A 19,428-nucleotide genomic window follows, 5' to 3' on the forward strand; every position below is an offset into this window, starting at 1 on the left:
ATGCTAAGCTAACTGTATAAGCTGCTGTATTAGCTGCTAGTTTCACATTAGCTGCCAGATTTCAAAGCAAATAAATTCTTCTCAGACTTTTTTTTACAACCCAAACACACACACACTCATATGTCTAATTTTAGTATTTATCAATATAGACTGCGGCTGCTTTTTCTTAATTATCTAATGACATGTTCCCCAACTGACAACAGCTTCATCATCTCGCCAAACCATTTTGATGTTGAGTATGCTGTTACTGTAACATAGAACCACAAGATATTAAAAATCTGTCACTTCACTTCTTTTATCCTTTGCTCCTCCTGCAAATATGAGTGTGTTTACAGCCTCGATCAAGGGGACGCAGCCTGTTGGGAAACAAAGCAATAAGTTTTTATTAAAATCTTTGTTGATGGAGTGAACAACTGTTTAAAGATGCAGTGAGAGTGTGTGTCCCTTCAGCTGAAATCAAATCAATTGGAAGCATGCCTCATGAGTATTTGAGCAAATTCTGCTAAATTCTGGTCTCTAAACCGATTGATTAGCAGTTATTAGTACCGGAGTGTGAACACTGGCTGTGATTCTCTGCAGTCACACAGATTTTTTAAAAAAACACTGCAAATCGAAAGCACAACCTTCTCACAGACGCCTCTAAAGATACGGTGAGAGTATCTGGGGCAGAGAGATTTTAGCCGACCTTTTGTAAAAGCAGCCTAATTTCCCAGCAGTCTTTGCTCAGCAGCAGAAAACAGAGGCTGGTTATGAGACAGAACAATGAGACAATGTTAGCCAGGCATACACCACATTCCTCTCACTGTCTGAAAAGGCTAAATTCACTAAATTGCCTCATTAAAAGTGTAAAAACACTTTAGACGGTGATTAAACTGACTATTGTGTTCCTGCTCTGCAGCCATAAACTTTCCAATTTGGTTTGTCTTGACTTGTCTTTGACTCTAAATATTGCAATAATTTATTGCAGCTTTACAGTAAGGCGGCGGTATTTCAGCTTGTGTTCTCTGGCTGTTAATTTTCATAGCAGCTACTTGTTTACGTCTTTAAAGTTCACTGGTTGTCCAGCTTCAGTAAATTGTGTACAGACGGGACAAGGAACACACTTCATGGACGGTTCCTGTGCGCAAAACTCGATGAATTGTCTAATAAGACCGGCTTCAAGTGGGGGACCTTCCTCTCCGGAGTGGGTATTGTGTGTGTGGTAGTCTGTTTGCCTGTGCACACACATATGGGAAGGGCGTGCATGGCCACAGCTCTCAAAATAGGCTTCAGTCCGCCCCTCTCTAATTAGAGACATTTCAAAAACCCAGATTTTAATTTTAGACTAGTAGCTTTTGGACCACTTATGCGCGCACACACACACGCACACGCACACATTGAGTTAAACATACACACTTTCCGTATAAATAAATCTGATAGGTCACACACTTGTGCATCTAAATCGACACACACACACAGCCACAAACCACAAAGCCTTACTCCATGGCCCAGCCTGGTAACCCAAGCACAATGCAGTATACTCTATAATAAGTGGTTGCACATATCAAATGCAGGAGCTCACTCCCCGTATCGAGCCTCAAGGCAGGAAAGTATGATAATAACGCTAAGTAATGCAAGATTCTCTACATACTATAAATCGTACAGCTCATTTATTTGTCGCTTTAACATCTATGACAAGAATCTGTTCCACCCCTTGATGTGGCTTCTCTCGGCCTCCTCTCCCTGTCTGATGACTGAATTACTCAATCGGGCTTCGCAGAATGATTTCACAAAAAATATTTTGCATGCAATTACATGGATGCTCCTTTCCATGACAGGCGGCAAATGGGCCTCGTAGCTTGGCAGCGTTCCCTGGTGGCTGCTACAAGCCCTCTGGTGGGTCGGGCACAATGGGCACATTCACATCTTGACATGCATTTGCCGCTAAAGTGCCTGTTGTGCTCGAGGGCATTTAGTCTTCTGTTGCACTCAGTGCCGTGACTCTCTGAGGACGGGCTCAGGGTGCAAGGGGCTGCTGGGACCGCTAGCTTAGGTGGCTCTCCGTCTTTTTACGACGAAAGGGTTAAGCTATTTGGACGAACCCGAGCGCTGAATAGTCGGCGTGGTCTGGAGGCCTCTTCTAAAGTACTTACTGCAACAAAGATGACACAGCCATCTCCCAGTCTGAGAGATCCCTCTGCTTTTACTCTCTTTCATTCCTCCTCCCGCAACCTTCATCTTCTTGTCTCTGCAGAAGGATCCATTAGCCAGAGAGAGACAGAGATGAGGGTTGGGCTCAACTGATGCTGGATGCTTGAAGCCTGACATAAATAGCAACTGTCAACAATCACACATGTGCAAACAGTCGCCGTAAATGTCATTGAGTTGGATCATTTTATACCATAAAATGAATGATAAGAAGTCTGATTTATCATGTCACGCACAGCCAGCACAGTAGCAAATCTATAATATACAATCCAAGCATAATCAAACCATCTGCACCATATTCATTATATGGGGTTGGGTGACACAGCCTGGCCAACATGAAATTTTTACAGTTTTATTTTTTTCCACAGCCCGCTTACACACATTTCCTGAAATGACAATTTACTTTCCCAAAACTATAAACACACAAAAAAAAGCCACACTTAGTCTGGCCAAACCTCAGACATCGGAGACTAAATTAAACACTTTATTCAAAACATGTTATCTTCCATCTAAATTAAACTGCAGATTACTTCTTGCCTTTGGATGACATACAGGAGCTGCCAGATACAGAAACGCCGCGGAAATATGTGAAAAACTGCTATCAGGAGTCAGGACACTTGGCTAACGGGACAGAACGATAAAATACTGGACTTCCATCGTTGTCTCACACAGGCCACCAACTTTCATCAAGAAAAGAGACGTTCAGTGGTAGTGGATTAGAAATGTTGGAGAAGCAGGAAATACACAGAAAATAAATGCACCATAATAGCCTGTGCCTTTAGTTTAATCTTTTTTTCATCCTTGCTTGGAAAGCTGCCCTGCATCGACTTTAAAACATCAACATTAACACAATAATGAATACTGAAAAGAATGATTAAATGATGGTAACACACACACACACACACACACACACACATCCTGTGACATGTCATGACTGAGAATTGTCAGCCACTAATGAAGGTCCACACCAATTACTGCTGCAGGTTTGTCGCTGCAGGAGCCCCAACCCAGCAAGCGGTTATGTCTGTGATTTTGTGTGTGTTTGTGTGTGTGTGTGTGTGTGTGTGTGTGTTAATGTACACATGTGACAAAAGTGTTCGTCTGCTGTCTCTTACAGTTGATCTCTTACCTCAACATGAACACACTTCATAATGCAGGATACATGAATTTGTTCATTTTGGAGCTGGTTTACCTGCAGACGGGTCAAATATGTCACAAATGACAGAGTCAAATTTTTTAGAAACATTTATTTGTTTAACCCACTGAGAGAGTGAATATCTCGTCCTGAGGCTGAGAACTTACCTGCCATTAGCAAAAATGTCCTAATGAAGCAAATCATTAAATCTGTGGTGCAATAATTTGGAAATTCTGCCTATTTGCTTCCTGGCTGAGAGAAAAGTTTGATACACCAGCCAGCAGGACTGGAAACACAGGGAACAGCTAGTCTGGCTCTGTCCAAAGGTAACAAATCCACCCACCAGCACCTCTAAAGCTCACTAATTAACATGGTGTACCTCATTTATTAAATCTGTAAAGTGTAAAATTAATTTGTGATTTTTTGATTGATCATATTTGATCCATATTTGGTGTTTTTCTTCTTATCTGGCTCTCGACAGAATGTGAATAAGTCAATTTTACCAAAATGTGAAACTATTCCTTTAACTCAAAGGAACTGAGGCCATCAGTTTTTGAACGTGTCAGGTAACACAGGTATGATCATATCATCCCGTCTCACTGAAGAAAACTGCGCTTCAACACAGTTTTTTTCTTTGCTAGGTTTGATCTGCAGTAGTAGACCTCGCTTTTGGATGAAGTCAGCAGCCTCGGAAAACCCTGTAACAGCTAAATTAAGTAATACACGTTTTTAATCCTTCGTTTTTTCATCTTTTGATCCAACCGCCACATTTTGTTGATCCACTGCGTCTGTCCTCGTTACTGCGAGTGCAATGTGTGTGATGGGTATATAAAGAGAAATGCTGCCATGTCCACTTAGCTCTCTGTGGCCTGCCAATATACTAGAAATGCAACTCTGGCAAGTAGAAGCTGCTCAAATGGAAAGCAAAGAGGGAAAATGCAGTAAAAAAAAATAAAAAAAAACACTGCTGGTTTTGTATAGAATGTTCACAGCTGTAACGTACACAGTTAAAGTGCTCACAAAATGCTGTGCTGTTAGTGTAAAAAGTGGATAATCGTATTGCTTTCAGCAGAATTTAATTACCTCGAAGGAAAAATCCCTCAAGGCTAAATTATTATTTTTTATTTATATGAACTTAAGTACTGCTGTGACACAGACCAGCGTGTCCATCAAGTCAGCACGCTAATTAAACCGGGCTTAATTCAATAATGACGCTCTGAGACTCTCATTGAAAATCACTCTCATTATCTGGCTCCCATTGGTCTCTGAATTAGGTCTGGATTTATGGCACGTTACCAATCTCTTTCAAGGGTTCTTGTCTTTCACCTCGCCTGTGGTCCTCGAGGGTAAGAGACCTATCCAGAGTTAAATGATGTTTACACAGTGGCCCCGTCGGCTTGTTTTGACTCTCTTTATTACGTTGGACCTGCGTCTCTCTGTCTCTGTTGGCCTTGGAGTGCGAGATCAACGCTTGGGGTGGGACAGGAGGTGGAGCGTCTCATCAGAACTCGTGTCTTCATGCTGTTTCACCAGTGACCAACGTGCAGCCTCACTGCAGCAGCTCAGGTTGGCTGCTGGCAAAATGCTCCATATTCAAAATGAAAGATCGCTATTATTCTGAGATTGCAAGGAGTAATACATAGGTAATGAGAGCACGCAGCTTAGCCTGCAGATGAATTCTTATTAAATATAAATCCCTCCTTAGACTCTTATTGTGTTTGTGGTTTGCAGCAGAGGCCTGCAGCTACACAGAGCTCAGTGTCCAGGATACTTAAATATTTAGAAGGCAACAGGGGCCAGCTGGAATCAGCACTTTTTGCTCAAATGCATCTCATTCATGTCCGGGACTAAATGCCAAACCAGGATGGAGCATTTCCTGTATATAGTTCCCACTTATAAAAAACAAAATGTGTCTCATAGGGAGACAGTATGAAGGGTGCAAAGACATTGACACCAAACCTTCAGTGGTATTCAACTGCAAACAGGACTTCCTGTTGTGTTGGGGTTTATAGCAGTATACCTGTGGTTGGGACGGGAGAAAGAAGGATGTGTTTTCCCTCGCTGTCTCTCTGCACCAGGTTGCGATGTGGGGAGCTGAAAGGACTCTGTTCAGCTGCTCCCTGTGTTGGTGCCGTACACCACACAGCGGGCCTTCCCAGCTCCACCACAGAGATGATTCCTCATTGAAATGATTGCTTGACAATGACCCCAAAACCAAAAGCAGCTGTAGGAAACATGCTGCTTTTGACAGATAGTTCCAGTTTAGAATACACACAGGTACACACGCACACACATCAGGCAGTGTGTAACAGTGAGACTGCCTTCCAGTTACGGGTCGGGGGGAGAGCGGAAGTAAATCAGTGAGCAAATACGATTTGCGACATGCTGTCATGCCCCTGTGTGGCCCTCAAAGGCTTTGTGGCTTTAGGAAGCAAATTGAGCAAACCAACAAAGTGAGTGGCACGGTGCAGGGAGGAGCTGCTGCGGTTTACTAGACAAGACTCTTTGTATTGGTCTTTACTTTTTCACACTCTGTCACACACCAGGGAAACTCTGAGCCAACGCTGAGCTGTGGCACATCAAGCACACTCGTCGTAGTCATACTTTTTATTTTGTAAATAACGACTTGAAATGGCCGCAAGAACAATGGAGTTGTTGCAGAATGTTTCTGTGAATCCACACTCGCTGCACTTTGTTCAAGTTTGCATTGACAACAGTGTATTCGTTTGGACAAAGTTCTGCCAGCATGGGACAAGGCGATGGGGCGAATTTTCATCCATTAATAAGATATTTGTCATATTAAAAGATGACTTTATTCCATAGTTGCAAAACATTGCAATTGTGCCCCAACATTTGTAAACATGTACATCTTTGTCTTGTGACCCCTTCACTGTGCCGGATTACCTGTATTGGGCTGAACATAAGGAGGAACAGAGACGTGAATTTATTCAGAAATGATCAATGCCATTAACTAAATTCGACTAATTAGTGCAATCAAGCAAATGCTTTCAAGTATTTTTAAGTGTTTTTTCCCTGCTGCACCCTGCAAAGATGTGATTAAGCTTTCCTTTAGCACTGGATCGTTTTCAACCATAAAATGATGATTCTATAACAGGTTCGGGTTTGTCACCATTCAGCAACACTGGTGTGATGTGAAAGAAAGGATTCATATGTGTTCATTTTGATTTCGGACTCGTAGATAATAGAAAACAGTGCAGAACATGAAGAGAGGTGGTGGAGTATACATGTGCTCTCCATGTCTACTGTGGTTTTCCTGACCCTGTTTAACCCCTCCACGATGAGTACACCACACAAGAGAAGGTCTGGTGTCTGTGCTTCTGTTTGACCTGGCTCTTTTCATATGACCCCCCGCTATTTGATCTCCATGTAAATGAATTAGATGAAATGGGTGGATGGGATCCTGGAGCCTGACATGCGGCCCTGTTTTTTTCCTTGCGTAGATTAGATGGATTCAATTAGCCCGTTCGATTTCTCCGAGGCCTTTGTGGTCTGAAAGGGTTAAGTGAATGAGAGATAGTCTGGAATGAGTTATCGCAGTCGTGCCATGCAGCACACAGCTTCTTGCTCTTGAAAGCAGATTAACTCAATCTGCCATCTGATCTGTCGCTTACGCCGCTCGTGTACAGTTTAGGCATTAAAACCGAGCAGACTTTAGGCCTTTGAGTAGCGTGGACTCCTACGATTAAGAAGCTACTCATCTTCTTTGCTTGTGAAACTCTGTTAACCTCTGTGTACTCCAGTGATGAAGTGATGCAGTCTTATGTGTCACCTGCCTCCGGACACTGCTCCATCTGTCTGTTGGCTGTCCAGGAAGTGCTCTCTCTGCAACCCCTGACCTCTGGAACCGGGTTCTGAATAAACAGCTAATTGGCTGGGTTTCCTGTTTAGCCTGATGGGAACGCCGACTATTTCTGTCTGTTTACAGAGTTCTGCCTCTCTCTCTTTCTCAGAGTTGTACTCTCTGTATTGTTTATGAAAGAACAATGTCCTTCACTACAACTGTGCTCCAAACATCAGGCTTTGGGGATTATACAGTAGTGACCAGCCTCTGCAACTCCCCTGCGTTCCTGGAAATCTTTTGTTGTCTGTGGGAGGGTTTCAGTTAGCTCATTTTGTGGCCTTTGTTTATTTGTGAAAGTCAGCTTTCAAGTCCTGGTGTACAGAGTAGCGACCTAATTGAAATAACGTGTCCTAACTTGAGACAAATGAGGGTTATTGTGATAGGATGCCACATGTGAATTTCATCTTTTTCCAAACATGCACGCATGCACACACACAACACACAAATAAACACATCTGTACAGGCTTTAAGAAGGAGGCTTTCCAAATCATGTCATAACTAGGTTTTTTTTGTTCCCATAGAAGCAGCACGCTAAAGACTTCTGCACACCTGCACGTTCAAGAACACCAAAACCAAAAATGTGCCCTGCCCTGCTGCAGTTTTTTTCTGCAGAGTAAGCTTAGTTAAAAAGGAACTATTTGTATCTAAACTGTCTGTGTTGAATTAAATGGCTTGCTTCTTTGCCAGATGTGACTTTCTCCTCTCCTATCTGTATTGAATTATTCAGGCAGTTCCGGATCTTCTGTAGCTTTCATCTCGGGCCTGCATCCAGTTATAGGAGAGATACTGTGCCCAAAGTCAAGTGAGAGTCCTTAAGGTTCAAGAGTCATAGGTTCAAACACAGGCTGAGGACTGACGCCGCTCTCGTCGAGCATCCTCTCTGAAGATGTCTTGTCGTAATAATTTTGATTGATTTCAACAATTCAGCGTGGAATTGTGAACATGACATGTTTTTTTGTTTGTTTTTTTCCCCCCTCAAAGCTAGAAATAAAACTCTGATCTGGGATGATTTCAATTTCTCAGGCTTCAGCTTTGAATGTGGTTTCTGTGATAGTAATTCTACTGATACACCACATTTTCACAGCGAAGTACAGATCAGTTTGGTTTAGATGTCATGTAAAACAGACAGCGAGGCCTCGGTTTCAGTATTATAGTCATTATCAGTGGAGCAGCCCTCGTCTCTCGATTGCAGCTCAGTTTGGAAATACATCTCTGGTGTTCTCTTAGGTAGGTAATTGTAGGACGACATTGACTGAGGTGCCTGAACCAGAAGATGATTTACTTTCCATGTTGGCTTTTTGTTTTCTCCTTGAATGGAGAGAAACATCCTCAGTAAAGCTACCAAAGTGAAGAAGTGAGTCAGGCTGGTTTGTCCCTGTGTACCAAGACTGGATGATTAAATCTGGTCATTAAGTGAGTTGGAAGGTGCAGAGCTGAAGGCAGTGTTTTTATTGATGTGGCAGGAAACAGGGGGGCTGACTGCTGCTGCTGAATCTGTAAATCTCTCAGACTGTTCACAGTCCGCTCCCACTTTTAAAGGCGCTCACACAGCCCCGCTCTCTTGATTAAGAACACACTTAATGTCGCAAACAGCCCATTAAGCACCATGTGGCAGGGGCGAGGATGATGTGAAACTGAAGGGCGTGTTAATGATGCCGGGCTGTCGCCAGAGCAGGGCCCCTGCTGTACCCTGAGCTCCTGCTGAGGGGACGTGGGCAGTCGCAATAGCAAAGGGGATCTTGGTCTCGGTCGAAGCTTGAAAAAGTCAACATTCACTTGAGGCTCGAGACAGGATGCACTGGCTTTTTCAATATAAGCAAAACCACAATCTTTCCCTCACATTTCCCAAGTGCTTTAGTGGCCTAAACTTAACAACACATGGGATGCACAAAGCAAACCCCAGACTCTAGGCTCAAACATCCACCTTCAACCTCCTGCTTTAAATTTCTGTGCGCTGTAAGAGCCTCACGCTTCCTGAATTTGAAACAAACATCGCTAATGAACGTAATCTAGGCGAGCACTTGGCACATCAGTATATGGTTTGAACATATTTTGCAGGAGACTGGGTTGGAACAACTATCCACAAGGCTTCAAACACAGGGATGGATGCTATTTTCTCAACACGTACCCATTAAGAAGTGAGATTTGGGTCGCCTGTTTCACCTCTGACCACACCCAGCAGTGATGTCACAGTGTATGCACACCTCACATCACTGCAGCAAGGAGACAAGCGTCAGCAAAGACAAGAGTTTCAGGGAGGTTAAGTAGCTTCCTCCTGGCTATGTGCTGCACCTGGAAGCGATCTTTCTATAAAGTCCCGACCTCACCTGCGTGCTGTTAGTGTTTGGGAACGACACACTAAGTGCCCAAAGGGTGCAGCCCAGAAAAATCCCAACCAATATAATATAGCGTTATATTTAGAGTACAAAGTGAGCGTTTGTATCAAGCTTCTCATCTAACTCTCTGCAAGAAAGAGAATAAGCGTATTTCCCGAAAAGTCACACTCTCCTAACTGGCCTAAACCTAAAGTGATTACCGTAAATATCCATTTCCCGTAATCCCCTGTCAGAGAAATCAATCTCAAGCTCACTGCCAGTGTGTCCCGTGGGCCTCTGGTCTGATAAGAGTCCTATAAGCCAAATGATTTGCCAGTAGGGAAAGGGCTAATTAACATGGCCTGTGCCGCCGTTCGTTTGATGTGGAAAGACATCCTTTTGATGTAAAAAATGTATGCGAAATGATTATCAAGATTACAGCTTCCCTCCTAATCTTGATGTCCTATTCTGTCTTTAGCATTAATTGGAAACATCTTAAGTTAATGTCTCTAGTCAGGCTAGTCTTGTGTGTCTGCAGCACCGAGTGGACATTTCACATGGCTCTCATCTTCCTCTCGTGACCCCTTCACTGTGTGTTTGGTTAAACCTGAACTCTCGCTTAGCAGTGAAGCTGTTGTCCAAGAGAGTAATTTAGCATATTTGAGTTTAGCATCATAAGGTATGACTCAGTTTATTCTCTAATACTTCTAACAATACCATGATGTTTCCTTTTTTACAGGATACTGAGCCACAACAAAATCCGAGTTCTGAGAAATGGATCCTTCTTTGGACTTTCTGCTTTGGAGAAACTGTGAGTAGCCTGCTGTTTATCTAAGAATATTTCACTCCTGCAGAATCTATAATGTCATGTTTTTTTGTGAACATGAGATATAGCTCATGCATCCATGTGTGAGCTGTTATTTTAGCTTGCTTCAAGGCCTTTGCAAAGAAATACAGACAGTATCAGTGAGATCTGAGCAGCTCTGTGCGCTTCTATCCAATCACGGGCTTCTGTCCAGCAGGGAGGATGATAGACTCAAACTGGCTATCACAGAGTTTAGTTATGTTGAAAAGTTCACATAATTACACTTCAGTTCTTCATTATCAGGTAAGCCTCACTCCACAAGACAAGATAAGGGAGATCTCTGGGAGGAGGTATGTGTTGGCAGCTTCGCCTGAGGTTCACAGACAGTCTAGCCCTCCTTAGTAGCATCGTAATCTCCCTGAATGGGGTGTGAGACGGATGATAGACAGGATGATTCAGGGGAAATATAAATGAATGGCACCTCTGGTGACAACAGGAAGGGAAACAAAGTGAGAACTGGGGCTTATCAGAGTAGCATTTTGCATTACCACTACTTTTTAGCCATGCAAGCAGCATTGCTGTATCCAACTGTTTTGGTAATGTCTCAACAACTATTAGATGGATTGCCATGAAATCTGCATACCTGCCACCGCTTCCATTTTCTCCTGGATTTTTCCAGTATTTCAAGGCCATCTAAATTTCATGGTCCTCAAACTTTATTATGAATAATTGCCATAAACAGATCCATATACGTTTGTCCGGCATCACCAAAGTTGCCAGATCATCTATGAAACACAATCTACACACACAATCCACACACTATGCTACATACAGCTTCAACCCATGCGTCACCACAACCTGGCAACCCACAATCCGATTCAAGGGGCACATGCGCAGGTGATCTCCTAACTTTTCATCTAGAGCAATCATCAGGTGAGAATGTCAGAATGTCATGTTAGCATGCTTATGTGATAAACATGCTTAGCATCAGCATGTTAGCATTGTGTTTGCATCTTTGCTGATGTTACAGGCAAGTCCAAACAAAGAAGATTGCTCAGACTACAGTATTTTAGCTCCATTTGACAACATAGGTGAGACTGCTGGCAGCGTGCAGGTAAACATACAGTGTGGCTCATATCTTTACATTCATCACAGTTGAGCCTGGGAGTTAGCAGCTACAGGCTACCACTGCTTGGATACTCTGATGTGAGAATTACATCCAGCATGTGTTTCCCACCCGAAGGTGTACAGTTTTACAGAGCATCCCAGTAAAGCTTTATAGCGTCCTGGTAGCTAACAACACACATGGAGGCGCTTCGGTCTGGATACTGTAGTCTGGCAGACGCACTTATTTTGCTGTAAGGGGGGATGGGTATGTTGAAAGGTTATTAGTTCCACATGCCACTCAGAGTTGCCACCCATGAAACGTCTCAGAAACGTCAAAAGTAAGAAAAATATGGTAATTTGCCGCAGTTGGTAGCTTGTTAGTAGCTACCTGTTGGAGCTCACACCAGACATGCCGGTCGAGAACAAAAGCCAAGTTTGCCAAATTGCTGTTTTCATGTCTGGCATGTGAACGCCATGGGTGAATACCTCCAAGGCCAAGTTCTCAGTTCTCACCTCAACTGTCGTGCACCAACGACGCTGATAAAGCTGTTGACAGGAAGACAGTAAACCAAAATCCTGTGACTAATACTACTTGGGGGGAAAAAATTGATAGTAAAGCCAAAGCAGCTTTGTGGCGTAAAGTGTTTGATGTAAAATGAGCTGATGTTGCTTGTTTTTCTAAGTGCGGACAAGGTTCCCTGTAGCGCCGTAGAGTCGGTGGGTCGTGTAACCTGAGCTTGCCCGCTAACTGGGCCTTGTAGCTGGAGCAGTGATAAAACTAGCAGGGGGCAGCAGGGTGGAGCTTTCCTGGAGGCTCGTAGCTAAAAGACCTGGGAGAAAGACACAGAACAGGCAGTTAAAATAACACACAGAGGGAGATGTGGGCGTCTGGCGTAAGGAGAGGACATAACGTAAATCATGCAGGCCTCATTTCACTCCTCTGCCTCAACCTCTGCTGGCTCTCTGACACACAGCGGTGGAGGTCTGCTCACTCACTCTGACGTCTTCAACCTTTAATTGAGCACTGCACAGCTTATAATTACATCTGAGCTCATGGTAAAATTGCTGTCTGATGTGAAAAATGCCACATTGAAATTCACCGTAGCAGTGATGGAAGGATCTGAAGGGATGAAAACAGCAGTGAGTTTACAGTAAGAGCCTGGACGTGAGTTTTCCTCTCTGTTTGCTTCGTGTTCGCTCTGTGAGTTTTGTTTTGTCTCTTCAGCCCGCCATCGCTCTTCACGTCCTCTCATTGTTTCCAGTGTGTCGTCGACATGTGCTTGTCATTTGGAGCAGTAGTGAACAGTTACTCATATTATGTGGTCAGTGCTGTAATCAAAGGCCAGCCCACTAGGGCTGAGTAAACACACATCAGGGAATTACACTGCATCTCTTCCCCTACATGACAGGGATAAACACGGCCTGTTCCCTGACTGCACACACACACTCTCACTCTCGGTCCATCTCTGTTGTGACTCCAGTAAGTGTGTTTCCTAGTATGGGCACCCTGGATCCCTGTCCAGTCATTTCAAATGAGTCTACTAACTCTCTTTGCAGACGCACAGTCACACTAACACACTCACACCTACTGAGAGCTGAATGCAGTCTGATGTGCTGCTGTTAGCTGGAGAGTACAGCTCCAGGGCAGGCTACCCTCCTCCAGGCCTGGGCCAGACAGTGCAGCAATCTACACAGTTAGCCTTTCATTGGGACAAACCTCCTCAAAGCCACTATTGCCTTCATAACCTGCCAAACCACCCAAGTGCAGAGGAGCAATTTAGCCTTGTTTGTTTTTGCCCTCTTACTGGACTACTGTGTTTTTGCAGCTCTTTTAAATAGGCTTGCCTTCCAACAGCTACATTTGGATCTTGGAATACCGCATTTTTTTCCAGCTTTTGTGATGAAACGCCAGCTGAATCATACCTGGCTTCTTCGGCGGTGCTTGCTATATGCAAAATAAGTCACAGTCATGCACACCATCAGGCCTTCGATACTGTACTTGTGTACCTATTTGAGTACCTCCACCTCTGTGCACACCCTTCTGATGAGAGCTGACGCTGGCAGCCCCACTAACGAGCCGGGACCTTTATGAGTTGCGGACAGATCCCAGCAGCCTGTCCTGCTCTGATTTGAGGCGAGGTAATGAGAATAATGAGCAATGAGGGCCGAGGCAGTCTGGCTCTTGTCCAACTGGGCCCCACTGCACCATGGGACACAGGACAGACAGGGCACAAGGGGCCCTCATTACCAGGTCTGTTCACCCTACAGGGAGAGAGGGAGCAGGGAGCAGAGAGGGAGACCAGAGGGCAATGATGATGATGGATGAGGGAGCAGCAGGGCGCTTGCAGTGGACAGGTCTGAAAGGCAGGAGTGAGGCTTGTGGTTAGGACTGGTTAGAGGCTCAAGGTGTTGGCGGCATGATAGATTTTGTCAGCAAGAGAGTCTGAAATTATCCCAACAGTACCTGACATGACTGTACTTTTACTTTTGTCGAACTAAGAGTATGCACAAGAAATGTCATGCAAGATTCAAAAACTTCCTGTTGACTTATAATAACTTCATTCAAGAGCAGGAAATAAGGAGTTGCTTGTGATTTGTGCCCGTAGAGCAACAAGAATTAAGGGAAGTTTGCGCTGAAACCTGTGACCAATAAGTCACACAGTGCATAAGAATGTGCAGATGTTGGCTGTGTTTAGGAAAATGTCTGCATGATAGAAAACATATACACTATTATCAACATCTGGGTCAAGAATTGGCTCAGGCCAATTCATTAGACTTGATAGTATCTGTTTTCCAAAACGGGGAGACAGGCCACTCAGTCTTCGCTTGAGCCTCACTGGAACCGACCTTGAAATCGCCTCTGCCATTCTGAGCAGCTGGGGTTAGGAAGTAGTCCAACTTAAACAACTTTACCATCTGACACAGGGGAAGCGGAGCCGAGATGGCTAAAGATGGTATGGTGGCTGAAGAGAGAGGGAAGGAGAGGGAGACGGAGGGAGGGAATGAGGCAAAGCACACTCGCTGCAGTTTGCCTTATATAAATCTGAGGCTGTTTTTCTTCGTGGGAGATTAACGTTATTTCCACACAGGCTAAGCAAATTAGCTTAATGAGTGGGAACAAAGCAGAGGTGGGCAGCAGTATAGCATGTAAAAACAGTGGAGAATGTGCGGACATGGCAAGAAGCCCTTCTGTCTAGACCGGTCTGGGTAAGACAAGGTTCAGATTGTACCAGCCCACCGCTCTGAAGAGACCAGGCCAGCTGTGGAGGTTGCACATGGGAGCCTCTTTTCTCCCTCGCAGAAAAATGAACATTTGTGTTGGCGTGTTTGGCCGCACACGCCATCGAGTGGCCCCCGGTTAGACAACAGTCACCTAATGAGAGTGCATGACATTAAGGGGTGGAGCGGGTGAGGAAGGGGTTAAGCGTGCTGGAGTGTGGAAACCGAAAGGGGGGTGCTGCTGGAGTTGATAGACTCCAGATGTGTCTTTCAGATAAACTGAAGGAACGGGGTGTGTTTGTATTGCAAGCCTAGCTCAGTCATGGCTCTGGGGGTTTATTGAAACAGCGAGCGAGCCCCCTCATAAGCCCATTACCAAATTGTACGCTTTATATGCCAGTAACTCTCTCTCGCTCACTCATACGGCAAACTTGATATGGTTTCAATGGCATTTTCCTCCAGAGGAACTTGAGCTTTCTCTGGACTTGCTTCCCCCCACTTCCGTTTGTGTTCCTTTTCTGCTTTATTTTTGCATCTCCCCTCTCCCAGCTCTCTCGCTGTTCCTCCCCCTTCCCACTCTCTACATGCTGTAGTCCACCTACCGGCTGAAAATCCACTCACGGACATGAGTCTCACTTTTCATTGATCATTTGAATGAGAGGTGTTTGCCCCTGTTTCCTTTGCAGCTATGAAGAGCGCATTGTTCCTGTGCTTCGGATTGAATAACTCAGTTTGACAGAATCAAACTGCAGCAATATCGTTTCATAAATATTAGTAGGATCTGTCATGTCACCACCTTTTCTCTCAACATTTGACTTTACATGATCATTAATCTGACAGACAAATATTATGATCTACTGTGTGTCCCACTGAAACCATAAACCACAAACTTTCATTGTTTCTGATTGCTGCGTACGCCGGTAGAGCTCATGAAAATTAACAAAGCTGCCAAAACAGGCATCGCCCCCCCTCGCTCCACAAGCCAGAACTGAAGTCAATAACAGTCCATGATTCTGGAGTTTTCCTTGGCAGAATGATCTCCAGCTCTTCTTGCTGCAGACTATAGAAACATATAATCAACTTAGGAAATTTTACACTTCAAATAAAAGTGTATACTGCTATTTCTGTGCATCCTGCAGTTGGATTTGTAGTTTATGTTACTATCGTCAGGAGCAAGGCTGAGGGCCTTATTTGTACATAGTACATTAATACAGAGGATGATCAAGTGGTGATTGTCCAGGTTTGAACTGAAATATCTCAAGTATTTCTCCAATAGCAACCCAAAATACATCTGTTTTATAAATATACCAGAAAACGTCTATCTGTCCCCGTAGCTTCATGGCGGCACCAAAGCAATTGGCTTCCAGAAGAACACGGCCGAAAAAGTTGATTACGTACGTCCAATCTGAGAGGAACCAGAAAAAAAATAAAGAAAATAATCTGGGGAAGGGGCAGCAAAGCAGGAAATTAGCAGAAAAACAAGAGCTCGGCAGATCCCGGTTTCCTGTTTTGGGGGGAAGGCAGGAGTGCGTTTGGGGCCTGTGTTACAGAGCCCCCATTGTGAGCAAGTGCGTTGAGGAGTAGGGAGGTGGGGTCTGCGGGGCCATACACAGGGACTTTCAGTGCTGAATCCCCTAACCCACCTGCCCCTCCCTACAGGGGAAAGCTAGCTAGTAAAAAAAGGAGAAAAGGAAACTGTAAAAATAAACGAGCTCTGGTTGGTGTGTCTAAGCGAGACACACCAACCAGACAGGAAATGACACGCGGCACAAAAATGGTCTCCACTGACCTCTTTCAGGAACTAAAGTGCCAGTTACCCCCCCCCCCCCTTTTTTTCCAACATACCTTGAATCCCTCCATAGACGTATAATATTTGTTTCTGTCTTCAGGCAGTTGCTTGTATTGCTTTGCATCAGGAGATAAATACAATTAGAGTCTAGATATTGACCCTCTGATGCCACGTCTTTCCATTAAAAAATTCCAGGAACAGGAAATTCTTGATTCCAGTCTGGCGATAATGAGTGGCCATTCCCTGGTTTCAGTCATTTTCCCAGCTCCCTCCGGGGCCAGGGCCTAAACAATGTCAGTGGAGCACTCTAGTCCCTGCTGCTGTGCTCCTGATAATGGAGCACTCCACGTCTGGAGCGCTTTTACAGGCCATGTCTTCATTATTACCCTCTTGCTGCCCTACAAGCACGTCGCTCCTCTCCAGTCTGCATGGGGCCCAGGTGCTCATCCCATATACCCAACAGAGAAATGACTCTTCAGAATGGCAGAGGACCAGCCCCATTGATCAGGAGGAGTTTTCAGGGAAAAAAAGACATTCTTAATGGCAGCCGCTGGTGTTAGGCCCAGCGGCAGCAGACAATGGCCCCTTCTGGACTGGGAGTGAGCTCGAGTCTGTCGCAGCCCAATCACACAGGCCACATGTGGCGAAGGGGATAAAGCAAAGCACTCCTAGGGTTACAAAGCATAACTCAAAGAGGACGACCATAGTCATAACAATGATGTGTCACCACCAATCATGTAGCTTTTTGAAGAAACACATGCTGCTACTGAAGACAATGAAAGAGTAATCGCTACAAGTTGCAACTTCTAACCTTTGTATCCAGGATATTTCCATGCTCATCAAGCGTGAGGCTTTGAAGTGTTTCTTGTATCTGCTATGATCCTCTTGCTTGGTGACAGCTGTTGTCATCAGCGTCAAGGCCACTGAGCTGTGAAGCTGTTGTCAGGGAGGGCGCCGCCTGCTACAGAGGGCACACCGGCAAGTCATCGCCCCGGCATGAGGCCCGCTGGAGCTGCAGTTTTTATCGTGCTGTAGGTTTGAAATGAAGCTGGAAATAAACCTGAGAGTGCAGTGGGCGACTGGCTGCGGCAGATATTTCATCTGAATTATGATGGTGGACAAGAGCTGGCATTTGGGTTACAGCAGGGCGAAGCGCTTGGCTACCGCTTCGAGTCCTGTTGACTCTGGTGACCTCCTCCACATTCCCCAGCTTGGTGATAAGAGAGTGTATCAGAAGTAGTGGACTGTTGATACTCAGGGACACACAGCACCGTACGCCTCTCATGCCGGGTATAAAGAAAATGCAGATGTTTAATGTGTGATTTCTATTGCAGTTTATCACAGTGTGCAAAATGTTCATCTTCAGAAAGTTTGACATGCTTATAAACTACATGTGTCATGTGCCAGTTTGTGGCACCTGTGGCTCAGGTAGCGTCATGCATGTATGCTTTAGGTTACTGTAAATCTCCAGGCAAAGAGTGAAAGAATAGAAAAATGTCTGGGTTAATGCCGGTGCATGTGCATTTGTTTAGATACGCAATGCATGTTTATTTATCTCTGCATGAACAATCACAGAAATATCAAAATTATTCATTATTAAAAGTTGGGCTGGTGTGGTATTCTAGGAGCATAAAGTGAGGTTAATTCAAAAGGCTCCTTTACTGATTTAGCACAAAAAAGCAACATGTTGCCTACATTACCCACAATGCAACTCACTCACCGACAGTTTGATTGCTGCCTTGAGCTGCTAGTCTGAAGCAGAGAGGAGTGAGGAGTGGGCTATGGAGATCTGCTGACTTCACCTCCTTCCAACTCTCTAAGACTTTGTGCAGCTTTTTTCACATATGCAGTAGTACTCCCTAGGACCTGTCCCCTTTAATGCCCCTGCTTTGAATCTAGCTGGGGGCCTTGGTTGGCTGTCGTTGTCTGCTCTCTACTTAAGGCAAAAAAAAAAGCCCAAAATAACACTGAAAGTCTACTAGAAGAAGAGAGTCTCCTCAATGTCAGTGTGCATTCTGACTACCGGTGGTAGCTTACGTCAAGACTGCTAGAATAAAGATAAAAAAAAAGGCATTTCTCAGTTAATCGTAATGTAAATGTATATAAAGTCAGTCGGTCTTGATATTCGGTCCAGGATCATTAAAACTGAGGTGTGCAGTATATAAAGTTATAAGAGGTATTACGTTAATGACATTAATCTCTCATTTATCTCCTGTAATAAAATGCAAAGCATGACCAACTACATCATTTTAGAGTGTCTGAGTTCACAATATCTCCATATACAACAGAAATGACATGAGAAACATGCTTCACAATACAAGAAGCTTTACTTTAGTTGTAAGGCACAAGGTTTAAAGATAAGACTGATATCTAGTAACCTAATCAGGACCTGGGGTTTCCATGAGCTCTTGCTCACGTAGTGTTGTCTTTATCCCTTTGTAAATGCACATTTGAGTGCATATACAGTCCACGGAGGTCAGTGTTACAATGCAAATGCATGGGTGTGAAAGGGGCAGACAGGGAGGGAGAGACGGTCATCAGAGAGAGGAAACAGTGGGCAGTGCCTCGTCTTTCATCGCTGCACTAATGAGCCCCGGGACACACAGACTGGAAACAGCAGTATTGTTCTCCTGGTCAACAAATCCTATACAGCTACTGGCACAAAACCACATGTACATTCAGAGCGGGACACATGGGCACACAAAGATTACTGCATACATTGTAAGGCCACACACACACACAATCACACACACATACTGCATAATATTCTTATTCTCTGTCAAACTCACTGGTCTTTAAATGTGAGGTTTATAAAGCTCAGAGCAGTTTTTTTTAATTATTTCTTGGTCAAAATCATAGAGGTGGAAAGGTTTTTAAAAAGTTGTTGCAAAGTGTTCTGTCTGACAAGCTGGCAAGCACCCAAAGAGCCGGGCTGAGCTGTCCAAGGCTGTCTGCTCGGAGACAAACACAGCAGACCTCATTCTTTTCGGCCAAGACCAGATAGATTTG

At 44.4% G+C, this 19,428-nt stretch overlaps 1 protein-coding gene across 1 annotated transcript in view; it reads left to right on the forward strand.

Moving 5' to 3' along the window:
• The window catches only part of adgra2 (adhesion G protein-coupled receptor A2), a 39,598-nt gene that overhangs the window by 7,964 nt on the left and 12,206 nt on the right, over positions 1-19,428 (forward strand). Inside the window, exon 2 of the mRNA XM_041936735.1 lies at positions 10,239-10,310. Coding sequence (XP_041792669.1) covers positions 10,239-10,310 — 72 coding nt within the window. The remainder of the gene's footprint in view (positions 1-10,238; positions 10,311-19,428) is intronic.

Source organism: Chelmon rostratus, chromosome 5, assembly GCF_017976325.1.
Source record: "Chelmon rostratus isolate fCheRos1 chromosome 5, fCheRos1.pri, whole genome shotgun sequence".
Lineage (NCBI taxonomy): Eukaryota > Metazoa > Chordata > Actinopteri > Chaetodontiformes > Chaetodontidae > Chelmon > Chelmon rostratus.